The 20,030-nt window shown below is 36.5% G+C and overlaps 1 protein-coding gene across 1 annotated transcript in view; it reads right to left on the bottom strand.

Annotated features, from left to right (window-relative positions):
• The window catches only part of DLG1 (discs large MAGUK scaffold protein 1), a 77,223-nt gene that overhangs the window by 20,488 nt on the left and 36,705 nt on the right, over window positions 1-20,030 (bottom strand). The window contains exons 9-12 of the mRNA XM_041475683.1: window positions 17,790-17,916; window positions 15,865-16,021; window positions 14,692-14,794; window positions 5,415-5,529 (exon numbers count right to left, since the gene is read on the bottom strand). Of these exons, the coding sequence (XP_041331617.1) occupies window positions 5,415-5,529; window positions 14,692-14,794; window positions 15,865-16,021; window positions 17,790-17,916 (502 nt within the window). The remainder of the gene's footprint in view (window positions 1-5,414; window positions 5,530-14,691; window positions 14,795-15,864; window positions 16,022-17,789; window positions 17,917-20,030) is intronic.

Genomic DNA, 20,030 nt, shown 5'->3' with positions numbered 1-20,030 from the left:
TGAGGACGTGGAAATGAAAGATGACAGGAGTCTCTTAGCAAATGGCAAGAGATACTGCTCAGGTTCTGCCTTCTAAAGGACTTCTTTTACATTTAAAAATAGTTCGTGAACCTCACCTATGTGAAATAAATTATTGTATGACACAGTCCAAAAAATCCTCAACATTATTTAATCTGCCAGCTCATGTGTTGTCAGTGCTGGACTTTCTGAACAATACCTGAATTCAACTTACTCAATGCCAAGCCAAAGTAGTACCAAGAGATTACAATGTGATGATTTAAAAGGGTGCCATTTTCCTTGTCCAAATTCAGCTTGTTTCTTCATCCTAAACACTGGTCTTACATATCTTTTTCTGCTAGATTTTTAGTATCACAGAAATTTTTAACCCATGTAAATCAAAACTTGTTTACCCTAAAATCTACTTCAACTTTGTGAATTTTGCCTTCCTCAAGCACCGAGTGATCTGTATGTGTTCATAACCAATAACAAGTTGTTTACAGGGAAAAAATTCAAAATATTCTGTCAGACCAATTAATTTTCAGCATCTATTGCAAAACCAGACCTGTTTGAGACACCATGCCTTTCTTAGGCTATAAAATAGTAAAAAAAAAAAAAAAACCCTAAAGGATTAAAGGTTTTAATAAAGATTTTTAGAATGTCCAAAAAAGACAGAGATTTTCAAATGGCTTCAAAATATTTGCTCTCTTGATACAAAGAGCCTTATACTTAAATCTGTGATACCTTTAGTTTAAGTTTATAACCAAATTCAGACTCAATTTTGAAATAGCTTGGAGGTTGAAATACCACCTTCTTTAGCAGTGCAACCTTCATAATGAGATCTTTTGGGTTAATTCCACAGCACACTTAAGATATCCTGATTATTTTTTAAAAAATCTGAACTTTTTTTTTTTTTAATGGCCAAAATATTGCAGATAAGAAAATTATACAGATAGGAAATAGCTCCACAATTATTCTGCACATTTGTTCAAGAAACACTCTGGACAAGTATCATTTCATACCTCAAAATAAACTGCACATAATCCAGTATGTACTTTCAATGCAGATTCAAGTTGTATACATTTTCACTGAATTAATTACATGCATCGTGACATTTATTTCCTGAGATTTCTTGTTAGCATTCAAGCAATGATTTCTACCAGCTCCATTTTTTACTTCTATTTTTGAGTTTGCATATGAATTTATAAAAGCTGTGAGCTCGGCCTAACAGCATTAACATATATGTTGACTGCATGAGAAAAATGCTCAGGAATGAGATTAAAGCAGAAATGGATAAAGCCATTATTATCAGTATGTGCTTTTCCAACTAGATAAATGGTTACACAGAGCAGGTTCTGTACAATAAAAGGCAGTTTCATCAAACACATTTTCTCTGGTAAAGTCACTTCAAGAAAAATAATTTTACTGGACAAAAAAAAAAAAAGTCAAAGCTGATGAAGACAGTTGTATAAAAAGATCATTGAGGGTGTCACATAATAGTGACAAAAGTATGCAGCTAACATTTATAGGAATACCAGGAACTGCTAATGATCCTATAAATGACTTCAAAAGCAAACAGAATTAACAAAAATTTCTTTTGATTCCAAGTGATTAACATGGCTTTTCCTGTATGCCTGGCACATCATCAGCCAAGAACTCACTTCACAGCCCAGATGTGAAGCTGGAACATAAAGCTTCAAGCTGGAATATAAAAAATATTGCTTCTATTAACTTCCTGCACGGGGATTTTCTTTACAGATTAAAAATGCCATGTATACATTTACTTATTGTAAGTTATAAAAACAAATTAACTTAAAAATAAATTTAGTAATCCTGATCAATTACTGCGTTGAATGCAGATGCATAATATTTACAATAATGTTCTGTTTAAATTTAAATGGGAAGTCCTTAAAAAAATATTTTCTAGAGAAAGCACACAGTCCCCCCTTTTATTTGACTTAGTATTACTCAGGAACTAAAGAGCACTAAAAAGGCAACTCAGCTCCTTCATCTACAAGTCTAGAGAAACTGAAATTAGGTTGCATATTTCATGAGTGTTTATGGTTCAAAGCCCAAAATGTAATGGCTGTGTAACAGTGCCAAATTGTCCAGAGTATCTTTTTACCTGCCACACTCATTACTTTCAGTGTCATAGGCTGTTGACCAAGTTCTACTCAAGCATTTCTTCAACAAACAAAGCAACCAGGAATTCCTTCAGCAAAAGCAGCTCTATGTTTCATTTCATTAAATATGAATTAACTTCACCACTTCACAATAAATGACGGTCAGCTTGTAAAGGAGGTTCTCCTTTTTTGAGTTTTTGGGAAAGTTGTTTGAAACTCAGTGTTTGAAATCTGAGAATACCATAGAGATGGCCCAATTAAACAGCAGACAAGTACACTTAGCCTGCTGCTAATAGCAGATCTTATTTTTTCAAAGGACTTAGTCAAAATTTCTTAGTAATTTTAAAACTGTTAAGTTTTTTCAACTTGTAGACATAATCATTTTTTTTGCTGTGATTCAAGCACAAATCAGCACCATTGTCTGAATTTGGAATGTATTGTGCTGATCAGAAAAATGCACAAAGGTAAATATAATAAAATGCACAAAGGTAAATATAATTTTTGAATGCTACATATGTTGCAGACTGAGACTTGCCACAGAAGATGAGATGTAATATGGAACAGATTTACTCTCTCACCATGTATTATCACAGAAACTTGATACCATGAAGATATCTCACATGTGCTTTTTGAATCTCCAGATGAGCATATATAATATAGATCAGATGCAAACCCAGAAACATTATGAGAGAATCTGTCTCTGAACAAAGACCAGAAAAAATATAAAGCAAAGTAAGACAAGACACATCAGTACATCTGAACTAGCTGGGGACAGGGGGCATGCTGTGGGGTGACAGTAGGACGTGCAAATGGAGAGTCAGCTGCTGCTGAATTGCTGTATTTGTTTTGCCCTCCAAGGGCTGTCTCCTAAATTGCTGTGCATCATTTTTTGATATAGATACAATTACACAGAAATACCTGCCATTTTATTCTAAATTGTATTTTTGGGCAAACACAATTGTCTTTTCCTTTATATTACATAATACCAAAAAAGGCTGTTTACAGGCAGTCTAGTCTTAAAGATATCATGTTTACAGGGATACAATGATCTATGTGATTTTATTTCCTAATTTCATTTTGAGAAAGCAGCAGAGATGATTTTCAGGATATTTTTATTTAATAGCCTTTCTGAAATTGTGATTGTTACATAACTGGATCCTTTAAGGCATATCCAAAACCCAGCACTACTGAAAAAAGATATCTGAAGTTATTAAAGTTGGCTTTGATTTAAATTAAAAGTACAGTATGACTATACCAGAGTGACTTATTATAAGAAGTAAAATGGGTAACTAACACGTTCTGTCAGTATCTAGCAATATGTGAAAATATTCTTAAGTTACTTCAATGGGGTCAAAATTACATCAGAAACAAGACAGAACAGATGAGAACCCTTTCTGTGCATACAAAGCTGCCTCCCAGTCTTTGGCAGCTCTTGGTATGATGACACAAGAAGATCCCAAAAGCTCTAGCAGCACCCTCTGTAAAAAGATGTGGGTAGAAATGTACTTTTGTTGTGGAATTTTTGCATTTTAGATATTTGTACTGACTTACACCAACACTGAATATTGAGCCTCAAAACCCTCCAATGAAACCAGTCCCCACCAGGCTTGTGGTAACAGCCTGGAGAAGGCTGCAAGTTCTGCAGCAGCTGGCAAAGTCAAAAGCTCATCAATTCCATCAGTAGAATAAAAGCTACATAGTGATAAAATGCTTGTCAGTGGGTCAAAATATCAGATGTGCGAACATGAGCATAAGCGGTTTAGAACCTAATCAGGCTATAGCTAACCAAGCAAAATAAAAGCATTTAGAATTGTTTGGGCTTAGGTATATGATAAGACTAAAGCAATAAATCTTGGGATTACGGAAATTAAGATCTTGGCACAATATCCATATGTACACTTATCTACCTGCAGAAATTCAAACATATGGATAACTGTGGTATCAAGCACTGACCCTTACTATTTAAGGCATTTATTTTTAGAGATTTAAATTTTGACCCTCAAAATATTTAAGGCAAACAGAAGTAGAAAAAAAAGTAGGCTCAGATCTGAGAAAACAGAATCCAGCTACTGAAACAACAGGTCAAAACACAGGAACTACCTGTTAAGAGTCAAGCTAAACAGAAGCCCTATGAGTATTTAGCTACATTTGTGTCAAGCATTCAGCAATAGTTACAAGGGACCATGACTTTCCTCAGCACGGACGCAATTACTTGGGGAACAGCTTGGTGTGCGGCTTGCTTCCTTTCCCACAGCTCAGTAGACAGAACACACCATGAACAAAACACTATCTGCTTTGGATGGGAAAAGTCAAGAGCGCCTGAGCCTGCTTACTTTTAGGAGGTAAATCAGTGAGGTCCTACAACATTTTAAATCATGTATAACCTTAACCCAAACACCAGAACTACTTGAAAGCTTACCTGCTCTATTGAAACATTCTGGTCCCTACCAAGAGGCTACTGACTCAATCCAGAGATGAGCTGATTTGAAGAACTCAAAAACCAATTTATTTTTAAAAATGTAATCCTTTTACCCACGTTCCATACTTGAAACGTTATGCTTTATCAGTACATGATAACCAATGGAGGAGTTGATTGACACACGAATAAGGTGCATCCTGACATAATTCCCTTGTGAAACCACCTATTTTCTCATCTGCTTCATGCTCTTATGTTTCCACTTCCTTTCAGCCTCCTTTATGTTTAACTTGATATGAATAAATTAATGAGTTATACTCAGTTCATTTGCTTTGCATTTTCTCTCTTGGTTACCATGGAAAAATATTCCATAACAAAATTAAATTGGATAGAGAAATAAGGTTCCTTAATAAAGCCAAGAAAACAGCTAAAGTAAGCTGAAGGAAATAAGATGGAAATCTGTCAAAACTTAAAGAGAAGACTATAAATTTCAACTCAAGTACTGAACAAGGGAGAATATGAAGACTACTGTCACAAAAACACAAACTGAACTACGCAAGTTTTTAAGACTTCACATACACTGACTTAAAGAAGAAATATACGTTTTTGCTGAAGGATTATCATCTCTCTCAAATCAAAGGACAAAAAGCAAATAATAGCACCATTCTTCAAAGTTCATATAGTTCTTAGGGATATTACTACTTTTTCAGCTATATTACATTAATCAGTCTAAATACAGTTTTATTTTTATTATATTTGCATATAAGCATCCCTTTATGAATACTTGGTAAATAATTGTACAAAAACACAAATACCAAAAGAGTAAGTCTAAAGAAAGCAGAAAAACACAGTAGCAGTACTATGAAAAAGATGATTACCTGACATAGAGGGATCTCTTCTGGCTGGTTCGCAAAGATCCTGATCCTGAACTAATGCTACTGTTCATCATCTGCTCCCGTAAATCATGGATTTTAGCTTCAAAACGACTGTATTCTGCAACAAAGACAGGCATGGCAATTAATTTCCTGCCAAACTTCAGCAATTAAACTGAAAGAAAATTTGAAATAATTTTTATTAGAGAAAGAAAATATACAAGAATATTGTAATTCAAAATTCTGTGATTATAATCTATAGTTCACAGTAACAATTTTTTTCAAATTAAGACAAACATTTCTACGATTAATTATCAATTTCATAGTAATAAAAAGACAGTTATAGATTAATTTTTACCCATGACAGAAAGGAAACTTCAGAACCTACACATGAAATACATGTTTACAACCAAGAACTGCATTTTTTAAATTTTAAATGTTAAGAAATGGAAATGAAAAATGTCTGTACTTCAAAATTACTGGATATGATTGAGATAAAGAATTTAACACTGCAAGGTGGGAAATATGCAAAACATCTTCTGAAATAAGACCATATTCCTCTGCAAGCTCAGGAAAGGAAAAAAAAAGATCCACAATTCTGGCATGAATTTCAATCCACTTGTAAACTGCATTAGAGATTCAAACTGCCCCCACAGAATTATGTACAATGTTAATCCTGGAAAAACGGATTGTGTTCTTAAGCAGCACCATGTACTAATAAAACTATGCTAAATGCATTTGATTTTAGCTACAAAGGCAGACAGGAAAACAGTAATTGTTTCTTCAGGACAAACATCTCCTGAAGTGAGGTACTTACATGCCGTCAGCATAAAATACGAACTCAGAGCAAGTAAGTTTTTCCTTCAGCTGAATAGTTTGGACTTCATGATCAACAGATCCACTTGTAAACCCTTCCTAGTCAAAGGAAATGTTGTGCAGCCACCACCTTCCCCAGGAGACCATGTGATGCCAGATTATAACAAGTCAACACCGGCAGAGCCAGGGCGTGTGTGCCGCGAGCAGCTGCCGGACCGGGCACTGAGCTGCTCTCCTGAGCTGCACCCTCACTCCCTGCGGGCACCAGGTTATTCAGGAAGTGCAAGACTGAGAAAGGACTCTAAAATAAAAAATCTTGAGAAAATCTCTAGACTAAGGTTCCTTCAACAGCCATCTAAAAACTGTGAATGTTTTATCATATTATGTTCTGCAGCCCTTTCTCCCCACACTCATCATACAGTGAGCACCGACAGCATCTATAATTAACCCTATCCAGATCATGACAATATGAACAGTCTCTTCAATAACCTTAGCTTTTGTCCTTTATAAGCAAAAGCTAGTAGCTTTTAAGATATCCTAGTTTTTAAAATAGCACTAAGTGTCTGTTTACAAGTAAAGTTCAGATCAAACACTTTACCGGCACTAAATCAAACTGATGATGTTGTTTGACAAGAGAATCAAAACCATTATTTCCACCACTACCGATGGTATCACTAACAACAAAAGAATGTAAGATAACAGGACAGTAACCAAAGAGGAATGTGAGAAAACAACATTTTTTAGAAAGCAGCATTCTTTAGGGGAAGGGCTCAGATGCAGTGAGAGAACAGCCCACTCCTGCTGTACTACTGCTGCCTTGCAGGACCTTGGGTGAGTCACCTCATTTTATTCATTTGTAACCAAGAAAATATAAACCTAAAAGATTTTTGTATGCCCCTGTATGAAAGGAAAGAAAGCATGGAAAAGATCAGATAATCCCAGTGTTTTCTTGTGCTACAGCCTGTTCAGTACTAAAAATATGTGCAGCTCTTTGCAATAGTTACTGGAAAAAACACAAATTTCTGTATCATGTCATTTTATCAAAGAATCAAACTTCCTCCTATGCAGCACATTGATATGAGAGCTACCAGGGAGGCTATTTCCCAGTATTGCTTAACTCTATCCTATATTTCATCTGCAGGTTGCTGGTCTTGCAGCTTCCTGAACTAATTTAATTTTTCTCATCAGAACTCCTGGGAAGTAAGTGCTGAATGAGTGACAGGGACATCTGTAGGAGTAAGGAGGAGAATAATTTCACCACAGAGGCTCCTGCCATATGAATAAAGCAAAAAAAGGAAACTAATGGGCTGTTCAAAAGGAAGGAGTGCCAAGAAATTTCATATTTAGGAGAAGCTTAAGCACCGTGCAGTCAGAATCTGGTGAGCTCCTTTCATGCAGAGCTAGCTAAAATTTGAGATATATTCCTCTTAACAGAAGGTTTTGGGAGGAACAGGATAAATAGAATTCTCACCATCATTTGGTTTGGAACTAAAAAGTACACAGGCTTTTAAAAAAAGAAACCTTAGTATTAGGTATAGTGCTGCTGAAACTAATGCTGGAGACAGAAAGTAACACAGCAGCAGGACTCTTGATAGCACCAGAAAAGCAGTGTTAGCCAAAAACCCAAAGGATCGGCACCTGTGCCCTGCTGACAAGGTAGGGATGGTTCAACATCAGCTTTATGAAGCAAAGTGTGAGCTCTGCTAATTTATCTAGAAGAGGTTATAATTTGTCTAGGACAGGTTATATTTCTATCTCTGTGATTAAGAAGAGTTGGATATCAAGTGTCTTTTTCGTCTTCAATCTCTTACTTTCCTTCAGCTTATCATGCCTAGATTCTCACAAATGCTAGAGAACTATTTTCTTTACAATGCTTTTCTTTCTTATATTATGCATAATAGTCATATATAGTGTATGACAAGTTTGATATTTGTTCCCCTAAATCACAGTGAACAGCACAACAAACTTCCACTTGGCTGTGACATTATCATACACTGCACATATAAATATGTAATTTATAAAGAAAGTTTTGTCATGTCAACATTCCTGAAATGTGGAGCTGGAACAGGCACAGTGAACAAGATGAAAAGGACACTCTGCTTTCTTGGTCAACAGGAAATGAAGAGCTTGGCAGGGAAGGAACGCATTTGATTTCTGGTGTAGTGTTATCAGGGTAACAAAAAGGGCATAAGCTGTTTAAATGAAAATGAAAAAGTGATTTTAACCCAAATGAAGCAGGCTGGCCACTGGAACTCCATCTACAAATATGCTTCCAATTTCCACAGCCATCGAAACACTGAGATTCTGAAATACTGTTTTAATAAGAACTATGGTGGTACAAGAAACACAGACACCCGCACAAAAAGAAATTCAAAACCAAAAGAAAACCACACAATCCAAACTCTCAATTCTTTCAGTAAGAATTTGGTCAGGCTCGAAAACCAGACATAAATGCAACAACAATGAATGAAACTTCACTCAGAATCAATTTAAAGGTCTGAATTTTAGGAAAGCTGCTGCTGATATACAACAAATAAAGGATAACAGGCAGCAAAACTACCACAAAACACAATAAAATAAAAGCATTAGAATAAGGGCATCTTTTCTTGACTAGAATTTTCTCAAAGTTTCCAGGAAGTTCAGAGGCAGGGAGGGAATAGTATCTACTGACATAACAGTGAGATCGAGGAAGCACAAGCACCTCCTGCTTCAATTCATGGCATTTATCCAACAGAACCCCACCATCACCAAAGAAAAAAACCCAAAGCCTGCTCAGGTTGACACAATCAGTTGTTAAGAACAGAGGATGAATAAATCTGGGCTCAAGTTTAAACTTTAAAATTACACTGGATAAGCAGATGGTGCAAACTAGACTAAATCTGCTCTATTTCATGTCTGCATGTATTCCACAGCAAGAAACAAAAAGAAGGAGAGATTAGCAAATCCTAGAAGATTACTCTGATTCCAAGCTGCTAAAGTGATTTTACCCAGAAATCCGTAATATTTTCAATGTCAATATTTACTTGAACAGAAAATCAGAACTCCAGAAAGGATCTGATCACTGAAACTCTCCTGGACTGCCCATCTGGTAGGCAACAAAACAGAAATACAGAGAAAAATTGTCTGTACAGGCAGGGGAAGAGGAAAACGCTGCTGCAATGGAAATGCATCTGGTCTGGAACACACATTCTAGCAAAGGGGCAGGAGAGCAGGAGGCTGCACAAGGGATGGGAATTCAGCAAACAGCACAGGAGGAGCAGCGACTGAAGGAAGCCGGGATGTGCGCACAGGGAACAGATGGCAGCGATTCTTACATATAGTGAACCCACGTAGAGCTGAAAAAGTTCACTTTCATTAAAAAAGTATGCCCCTTGCTTCCCTCTTCCCATCTGTCTATGGAAAGCCCTCTTTAGCAGGGCCTATTGGATCTGTCTAAGGAGGACTCCTGTGCTGACAATTTTATATAACTACTGATTTATAGTCTTTTCTCAACTTGCAGAATATTCAATTTTCCTTTTCATGGTGCCTCCAAAGAGAGAAATTAAGTCTTAATTAAGAAATTAAGTCAGGATGGTCACCATCACACTGATCCTATACTCATCTTCCATTTTTCTTTTAAAATGCATGGACCACAATAAAAATATCATACATCATTTTTGAGGAGATATTTTGCTGAAATGCTTGTCATTTGATATGAACATTGCCTGGGACAGACCAGAATGAATTCCACATGCTGTTGGTGGCTTTCATACAGTCTAATGTTTAATGAGCTTGTATCTCGTTAATCACTTGAAAGACTGCGCCAAGCAATCTTAAAAGATTAGAAAAACTGCATTAGTATTTAGTTAAGAACACCTCCCACACACCCTGGAAAACTCAGAAAGAGACTAGGTCCAGTCACTGCTGAGGTGAATCCACTAAAAATGTTGCTGAAGGCTTAGCAAGCACCCACAAGCAATTTTATTTACTATATTAAAGAGTAGGAGTGAGGTTTTAAAGGATTAAAACGTGTAAGCTGCCTTATAGCGTCTATCAGGGCTATATTTAGCAAAACCCTTTTTCTAATCTTAATGGGTCCAGTTTTGAAAATACTCTAATTGACTAATCTAGATTACTTGCAAATGAGTAGAACCAGGTGCAAAACAAGCAAGAACAGAAACCTGGAAAACCAGGGACAGTATGCTCAAAAACAAGGCAAACCTTTTTTTAAGTTTTTTTTTTAAGAATTTTTCATTTTATGAAATCAGGATGCTCTGATCTTTTGAATGACCTTTACTGAAGAACATCCATGTCCTCATCTAGAAAGCAAGGGAAGCTCAGCCTCGATAAAAAACAATTACTGAAAATGAAGTTTTGTACAAGCATTATTGGCTTCATGCTACCCCAGCTAGACTTCTGCAGACAGAAGATGTACAATGTATTTCAAGACTAACACTCAGAAAACAATCTTAGCTTATACATATGAAAAAGGCACCATTTCCCAGAGCTCAGTTATTCTCTTTTGAATTACATAAATGCAGCATTGTGAAAAGAGAAATCAGCCACACTCTGACCAATGAGCAGAGAGCTCTAACAAAACTTTTGTGTTTCCTCCTTTTTTTTTTCTTTTGAGTAATTTGTTTTAAAGACGAGAGAATGAAGAAAACACAGTTTCCATTAATAAAACTGAAAGAACGTGCGTTAACTCTACATGAACAATGTAGGTTCAGTAGCAGATGCTTTACAAAAATACTTTGAAATCTTCTCTTCATGTTTTGGTTCCACCTTCTCCTAATCTTACACTGATCCACCAGATCACCTAAGAACATGAAGCTAATCTGATCACTTAAATATCTTACTACTTTCAGAAAATAAATTATAATTTTATTTTTGGTATGACAGGTGAATCCTTGGGAAACAGAAAGGGCTGGTACCCTTTTCTGTCATGACAGGCTTCTCTGAATTTTGCCCTGCTTTGGGGAAGGATGAGGTGACCAGTGAATGACTACTGATGCCAATAGACTTGGCCTGCTGCCTTCTTCAAGGCTCTCCAAGAGCAGGCCTCACAGTTTACATAACTGCAGTTAATGTTACATCCTTAACACAGCTCAGTTCTGATCTAGCAGAGTATAACTACAATAGAAAGCTTAACCCAATAAATTATTTTCTATCTAATTTTAATCAAATATATTTTCATACTTTTAATATATTTGTTTGGCTATTCTATTATTTTTAAACACTTAAATGGACACAAACTATAATACAGGTATGGCAGCCCACTGGCACCTCATACCTTTTTGGAATGGCAAAATATAACCTTCCAGAAATTCTGAATTGTGAGGCAACATTGTTATTACATTTCAGATGACATTTTCATTCGAATGAATGTAACAATGGGTATCAATGTGAACCACAGAGCCCTCCAGAACTGTAATCCTCTGCAGTCCTATACTTCCCCCTTGCTGCTCCTCCCCTCACTACATTCCCTTCAAGCACTCCGGTTCCTGTGTCCCTGCTATGCAGCACGATCATACTGCTGACCATTCTGAATCCCCACTGCCAGGAGATACACACATATCCAAACTGCTTACTGCTTCCTCTCATTCCTCTGCACCACTACAATTCTCCCTTGCCATCCTCGCTCTGCAGGAAACCCAGAGACACAGCAGTGTGGCACTGAGGTGTCTGCAGAGCCAGGAAGCAGCACAAAAATTAAATGGATCAGAAGCCACTGAATTAAAATGGCTTATCAAAACACTTTTGTATACTGAAACAACATTTCCTGCTTTGAAACTGCTCCAGGTCACAGTATTTCTTTTCCACCTGAATTCACAGCAAAACAAAATCCCTTTTTATTCATGAGCGATGTCTTGAAAGGAGGTAGAAATTTGTAGTACCAGCAAAGGAGTAAGGAAAAGCTTCCAAATAAAGATGAAAATGAGAACAACATCCTGACTTCCCAACCACATTTCTACAGGATAATTCCTGTTTCACAAACTCATGCTCGTCTCCTGCTATAGATCCCTCTGCAGCATCCAGCCCCTACAGGTCCAAAGCCACTGATGTGTCCAACCAGGGAGACTCTGTATGACACCCATGGCATCTATGCACCACAGAAGGATGCACCAGCACAACCCAACAGGCACCAGTTTCCAACATTAGCTCCTGGCAAGTTGCAAGATAAAGCCTGGAGTCTACAGGGAGAAAGCCTGAGGTCAACTGAGTACAGTTGTGGGGGTGCCTGATGCCTGAGCCACTTCTGGAAACAACACAACACACTCACATTCCACGTTTGGCTTCTACCTGTCCCAAAGACTGCTGGCAAGTTGCTGAAATTTAATTCAGTGCAGTAGAAAAATTTTGTAAGGCATCCTTCAAATTTATTCAACACTCCTGGAAACTGAAGGAATGCCCAGAAAGACATTTTAAATAATGTAATTACATCTGTTTTCACTCAATTCCATAACCAAGGAACATTGTGGAGATTTAAGGGAAAGAAAAATCAGTGGTTACATAATTTGAGCCCAAATTCAATAAAATCAATTTCATTCAGTCATAATAGCCTATCCCAAACCCAGTAATTATGAGTTTAGTTACCATGGATTTGAAAAGAGACATGGAAAATTCAAGCCTTTGCATGAGAAGGGTTTTCCAGCAACTCAATTTTCTATAGCCTAACTCAGACTTTTCTATGAGAGAACTGCTTGCAAAAAACCTCTTTTCCCAAAAATAGGAGGAGAAAGATAAATGGGAAATTTATGATGGGAAAATAGGAAATGTGATAGCATGTAAAAACATAAATTATCATTCCCCACCACATCTATGAACACACAAACTGTCATATACAATAACAGGGAGTGAAGTGAGCCAGTCCCAAGTGTCTTCCAAATGCTCCTATCATACTGAATCTCTTTACTCAGTTATAATGAACTCTGATGGGTGTCTAGAATCTCCTTGATCTGTCCTAGCTGTCACCATCTTTTACATAATCCTGCTGGATTCATAAATATAAATAAAATACATATGCAATACAAGCAGTTATAACTGATGCTCTCCATCTTTATGAAGACATTTGAGAAACACCAATAATGAACAACTTTATAAATATTTTAATACTTGTTAACATGTTTCCAAGTGGCAGAAACAAAAAATTAGGATAATTATAAAAACACACACACACATTTATTCATAAAATAGTTGACAACACTGAAGAGTCAAGCAGAGGACAGACCAAATGTGTATCAACAGAAATATTTGGCAATTCTAACACAAAGCCAAAGCAAATATTTCAGAACCAATGCTGACCTTACTGTTCTTTTTAAAAGGCAGTCTCGGAGTGAGCACTGTTAGAAAATGAATTCTGGACCACAGCAATGTACAGATAGAACATTTGACCAAGAGACAGCCTCCTGAGACATTGGCAACACAGGCTGGCTGCAGGGATTTGACCAGGAAGCAGAAAAACCCATCATCTGGCCTTACTATGAACAGAGTTCCTGGGTCAGGGGAGAGATGTGATGTTGATGCAGGTGGTGAGGTTGGGGAATGTGGAAGCTAATGCTTCAAACATTCGAGCAGGTCAGGATAGAAGAAACATGACAGAAAAGAATAAATAAAAAATGACTAAAGTGTGCTGCTGTCAGCCACCTAACAGATAAAAGCAGCAGTCCTGCTCCATGTCCACTCCTGATGGACACCTACACTTACCCCTTGACAGTACTGCTAAAGGAAAGTTTCCTCTGCAAGGAAGATTCAGTGCTGGGCCAACCAATTTAGCAAAACTGGAGAAATTTATTCATAAATCAACAAAAATATCTTAGTATATGTAGCACCAATAATACATGAGTTTACAGACTCAAGCATTTCATTCTAGACTATTAAATTGTTGAAGTTTCAAACAGAGACATTTGAAATGTGCTGCAGAAATACAGGAGGACAAATATGTGTATTGATGATGTAGTGTTCTGCAGAACACACAAGGATGGTTAATCAGCACCAGCTGCAGTCTAATCTGGACCAGAAGAAACTGCTGGATAAATAGAAATAACAGCTCAGTGTGAAACCAAGGAATGAAATCCTGATGGCCTCCTTAGGTCATCTAAATCAACACAATAAAGAAGGAATTAGTCTTCTATCTTCCTACTATTAAAGCATACAAAACCATATAAAAGCATGAAGACAATTGGAAATACGAAATAACAATAGGCTATTTCTATTAAATTCTGGATTTACTGGATTAATTTTCATGTTATGACAGTGGCAATATTTACTGAAGACACAGAAATTCTGCAATGGCGAAAGCAAGAAGTGCAGCAAGCCATGGCAGCAACACTTGCAGATATTCCAATCTGGTCACTTGCAATTATGCTAACATATATGTGACAACATCCATGACGTTATTTGTTTCAGAAGAGGTGTTTGGTGGAAGAACACTTTCTCTGAGTTTCAAGTTGTACAAGAGAACTTGACTGTCTAAAGCAGCCCTTACCTTCTGGACGGTACTGAGCTACAATAGTCACTGCTTGGCCTGCGTTCTTCAGGGCTGCTGCTGCCTGCTCATGGGTTGCTGCTTTTAGATCTACTCCATTTACCTACAAGTAATACAAAAAAGCTCTTTATTAAAATTAATTCTTGTGTTTATCACCACAGAACACACACCTGTGGAAAAAAATTAACTGGATACAACCTAATTTTCATGTCGTGTATTTCCCCTGTTCACATTGCTTCTGAAATCAAAAATCAATAAAATCCTCTCTCACATATACTCCTCTTAAGAATTACTGAGACTACCACAATATATCACTCAGTGAATGGTCAACTTTCTTCTTGTTTAAGAGCGTTTTTTTTCTTTTTAAGGAGAAACAGAGAATGTTACTTTTTTGTGATGGTTCAGGAACCTTCTTAGACAAATAATGCCTACAGACCATGCTGTCACCACACCCAGTGACAGGCAACACCCTCTGTGAATCTGGCATTGTTTTCAATGCAGAAGATTTAAAAATAGCATCACCAAAAAAACTGAAGCAGAAATGTGTGTTCTACATTTTAGACCAAGAGTAGTTTTCACAGTTCAAACTAAACTAAAGATGTGCTTTAATATCAGTTTTAGTAACAGCTGTTAAAAGGACATAACTCCCAAAATACAATGTAATTATCCAAATAAATTATTCTCCATAAATTAAGTAATTTCACAAAGAAACATCAAAAATATTTATAACCTTCAATAGTAATATAGAAAAAACCCTTAGAGAGGTATGAGATGGAACATTTTAAGACTGATAGGAGGTTCAGCAGCTACTCCAGGAAGTAAAGAGCCAGTTTTAGACTCTGCAGCCAAGTGTCTCCATCTCATTAGAAGGGTTATTTCTGAAACCTGTATTCTTTCAACTGAGACACACACAGCCCTCAGCTACGAGACTAAGATAAGTTAATGTCTTCACTGAACATCTCAGAGAGGGAAGTGCTATTTTAATCAGGTTATAGATGAGAAACTGAGGCAGACTGAAGTCCTCAAAGGTAGTTTGGAATTATATTGGCATCTGTTCCATTATCTCAAATTTACCCAGTTAATAACATTTTTTGTTTATCATTAATTGGTATTAATATGCAGGGAGGGGGAAACTTTTGTTGTTGTTTAAATAAAAGAAACAAAGAATCCTACAGAAATTATACGATCTCCTTTCCTAAGCTCTCCACTCAGGTCAGCTGGCCCTCCTGCAAGGATGAAAGAGATGAAAATTCCTTCTCCATCTTCTCCTCCAACAATGTTGAAACCAAGACCTGTTGATCCTCGATGTAGGACAACCTTTCTAGGCTCCCTGCAGGAAAAGAAAGGAATATGAAATCTTGGTCACTAGATAGGAGTAAAAGTAAAATAAACAGTTAGAAAAGCTTCTAGATGCAAAACAAAATCCCCTCCCTCTTGTTAGGCAAACTGAACAAATCTTTAAGTATTTATAAATAAATAATAAATAAATTCCTATTATGCTACAATCCTATTCAGCACTAAATGTCATTACTTAATATTTTCCATATTGTTCAAGAACATCAGTGTAGGTTGTGACGTTCTCAGACACATTTTCAATTTTAGCAAAGTGACTGCAATTGAAGAAGGTAAACTAAACCAAGTTGTTGCACTCTTTTTCATAGGATCCCCTCCTAACTTGAATGAGGGGGAGGAAAGAAAAAATATTGATAAAGCCAGTCAAATTCTAATGCAGAAAGACTCCATCCAAAAATCTATTATCTGTCACTTGATTTAATACAAACAAACCATAAAAATGATCTCAGAAAAAGACATTTCTAATAAAGCAGAGAAACTGTGCACTGCATTTCAAAATCACTAGAGAGCACTAAAGAACAATTAATGGACATTAAGTATTTGGAGGTATTAATTATTAATCCACAGGATAAAGTAAAAAGCTGCTTTTTTTTCCAAAACAAAAAGTATCATCTAGTCCAATCTTTAAAAATCACTCAATTTTTACACTAGCTATTAAATCATCTTAAGGTAAAATTCTTAAATTTCACCTCCATCAACTATTATATTCATTTTTTCAGAGTACTATTCTATTACAAACAAATGGCATTGTGAAAACCTCTACACATATTGCTCTGGATCACACCAATACATTAACAAAAACAGAAGAGAGAACAGAAAGATGCAATATCTTTTAAAATAACTCTCAAAATTTATAAACCCCTTTTTGGGATGAAAAGAGTGTAATATGAGAAGGTAATTTAAAGAAAATCCAAACATTTTCTGAATAGGCCTTGCATTCTAGAAGAAATCTAAAAACAGCCTTTTACGTAATTTTAAAGGAAAGCAATAAAACCATAATGATATCAACAGGACAATCATTTTGGCTTACATGTCTACTTAACCCTAAGTTAAAAATCAGTACAAAGACATATCCTACCTTCCACTACACTAAAATCAATTCTCCAGTTTATTATGCCACTTAGGTTTCAATCCTGGGTGGACCCTGCCTCGGAATCTGAGTGACATTAGCCATATCAGATGATGGTGTGACACAGAATTCAGCAACAGCATACTGAAAATGCAGTGTAACATCCCTATACTTGCAGAACAGAAGGGCAACAAAATTACAAGAGCTTCCCTTTATCATCAATGATGAACAAAAGATTAATGCAATCTACTGAATCAGCAAAGGAATGAAAGGTCTGTTAATGGGAAAGGATTAAGAGCTCTCCAGCCTTTCTGGATTTAGAATCCATCAAAACAAACCCTTGTCTGTGGGGGCAGGGTGGACCCAAACACTGCTTGCTTTAAAATAAGAAAATCTCTGGTCTGCTTATGCTACCATCTTAAAAATCTCTGTCAATGCATGCAGCATTTCCAGGACTTTCTGCTTTTAACACTATTCTTGGACTGATAAAGTGTGTGTGCATATATATACATATAAATATACAGAGTTTTATCCTTACAACGATGTTTACAAGATTTAAAAAACTAACATCTGTTTCTTGAAATACAATATAGCATTCCCTAGTATTTTGCCCACTAACACGTTCTGGAGCTTCCCTGGTTAATCAATCTGACACTTAGCTTTGGCTGTCCATTACCTGGTGATCTCATCATCTCCAAGCATTCCCTTGGGAACGGGTGAATATCGCCCTGGTGATGCTGGGGGCAGGGACTGTCCCAGGTAGGCAGATGGACTGATATGGTTATCTACTGGCTGAGAATAAGCTTCACAGAGGGGGAAGGAAAACAATAAAAGACATTAGGATAATAGCACAAAAGGAGCTGGAGGAAATTAAACAAAGACGCAACCTCTTTTAAAAACAAATTATACCAGTTGAAATTATATATTATAAACATCATAGTTCTAAAATAGCGTGTTAAATCTGTACATTCCCTGAGCTCCTCACTAAGTCAGTAAGCAAATTTTTCAGTTTCATTGTGTCTCAAATAAAACTCTTTTAGAAACAGCTACTGTTGATAGTTGAAGCCCATGGGAACAGTCTGGAGATTTATCTGTTTTAAAGCTGTTTTTTACTTGACTGAAGCAAAGTTTTAACTGAACCACAACACATATACCAGAAGAAATTCAGCATCTTAATGATTACAATTGATGGAAAATCTTCTACAATACCAAGAGAATTGTTCCAATAAATAATTAAGAAGGTGCATGATATTTCCAAGTTAGGCACATCACTTCTAAGTGCTCATTAAGGCACAGGCACACCCACTGTTTGCTATTATAAAGCATGTTCTACAATTGAAATGTTTTTTTTCCTGGCATACGTGCTTCAAACTTTGAGGCTCAAACATGAAGGGTGAGGTGAGGACTCTTCACAGATTCAGTATTATTAGAGCTGCCAGACTCTTTGCCCCTACTTGCTGTATCTGATGGGGCAGCTGACCTTTGAGGATTTATACTAAACCCAAAGCTCTTTAATGGAACATACATGACACAGATTGATGAAGCAATCTGCACATTCTCCTTTTGTTTTTTCCTTTTTAAGCCATTCTCAAAAAGTTTGGATCATATACAAACTTATCAAGAGTATTCTTTACATATATATATATATACACACATGATGATTTGCTATTTCTATACATATACACACACATATATATATATTCCAAACCACCCAATCTGGGATGGATAGTGCCTGTATTGTTCTAGATTCCTAGTAAACCTGTATGCAGTAAATTCTTCACATGGCATCATATGCATCAGGACAACACTGTCAACATATCAGCAAGCATTAAAATCTGCTATTAACAGCTTCAGCAGTTCAAAAGCACACATATTTTGCTTAAAATCACACAAATACAGTTATTTTGGTTTTTCTCAGAAAATTTTGAAGCTAAAGCACAAAAAATTAAATGCAAGACATTATGAGCTCTTTTCCAGCTACAGGGAAATGGGTGTTGATTAAAAAACCTGAACAACTGTTGCACAGCATAGCAGCTCTGTACATTCTGTTCCTGCACAAAATTATCTCATTCCACAAAATGAATTTGAAATTGCTTCTACCAAGCCAACGGCAGCCATGATGATGCATATTTTACAGGAAAAGATTAGATACAAATTCTATAGTCATTGACTTACAGTACTTCTCATTTGATTGTTTTTCAGGTTCTTGCAGCTTTTAACTGCACTGTGTTCAGAAACATACGCACCACCAATAGGTCAACACATGACCTTATTTTTTAAATTTTTTATGCTTTCACCCTATGACTAGAAGTCAGCTGTCGATCAATATAACAGTTTATTATTTCAGACCTGTGGACAGTTCCACAACAGCACTGGCCACATCCTTTCTAAAGTTTTACACATGCTACTTGCTTGGAACAGTTTGGTCCTTTCTCAAGGCTGCTGCTCTCAGTGCTATGAAAGCAAACCTATACAAGGCACAAAGAGGCTGCTCTCTGTAGAGCTCCTGCACTAAACCATGGCTGCACCTTCCCTGAAACTGCTTCAGATGGAAATTAGAGCTGAAGCATATTCATGAGGAACGTGACAGAAATAAAAGGCAAGCCATCATTTTTTGCATTCTAAATGAGGTCTAAACTTCTATTTCCAGGTAAATATTATTACTGATGGAACTGATAAAGGAACTGTCTTTTGGATGAACAGAAAACTGCATGCGTAAAATCAACTTGCTTTGACAGGAAAAGTCAGACTCTCAAGAAGAAATTCCATTTCCAAATCCACCCTCTCCTTTCCATAAGAGAGTTCTAGACAAAAAGAAAAAAATGGAAGATTTCCTATTATTTTCCTATTGTCTGTAAACTGAGGACATCAACCACAAGTATAATCTCTAAAATGGGCAATAAAATTAAAACTTTAT

Source organism: Pyrgilauda ruficollis, unplaced genomic scaffold (genome assembly GCF_017590135.1).
Source record: "Pyrgilauda ruficollis isolate IOZ18807 unplaced genomic scaffold, ASM1759013v1 scaffold36, whole genome shotgun sequence".
Lineage (NCBI taxonomy): Eukaryota > Metazoa > Chordata > Aves > Passeriformes > Passeridae > Pyrgilauda > Pyrgilauda ruficollis.
This window is presented reverse-complemented; position numbering and strand designations above follow the sequence as displayed.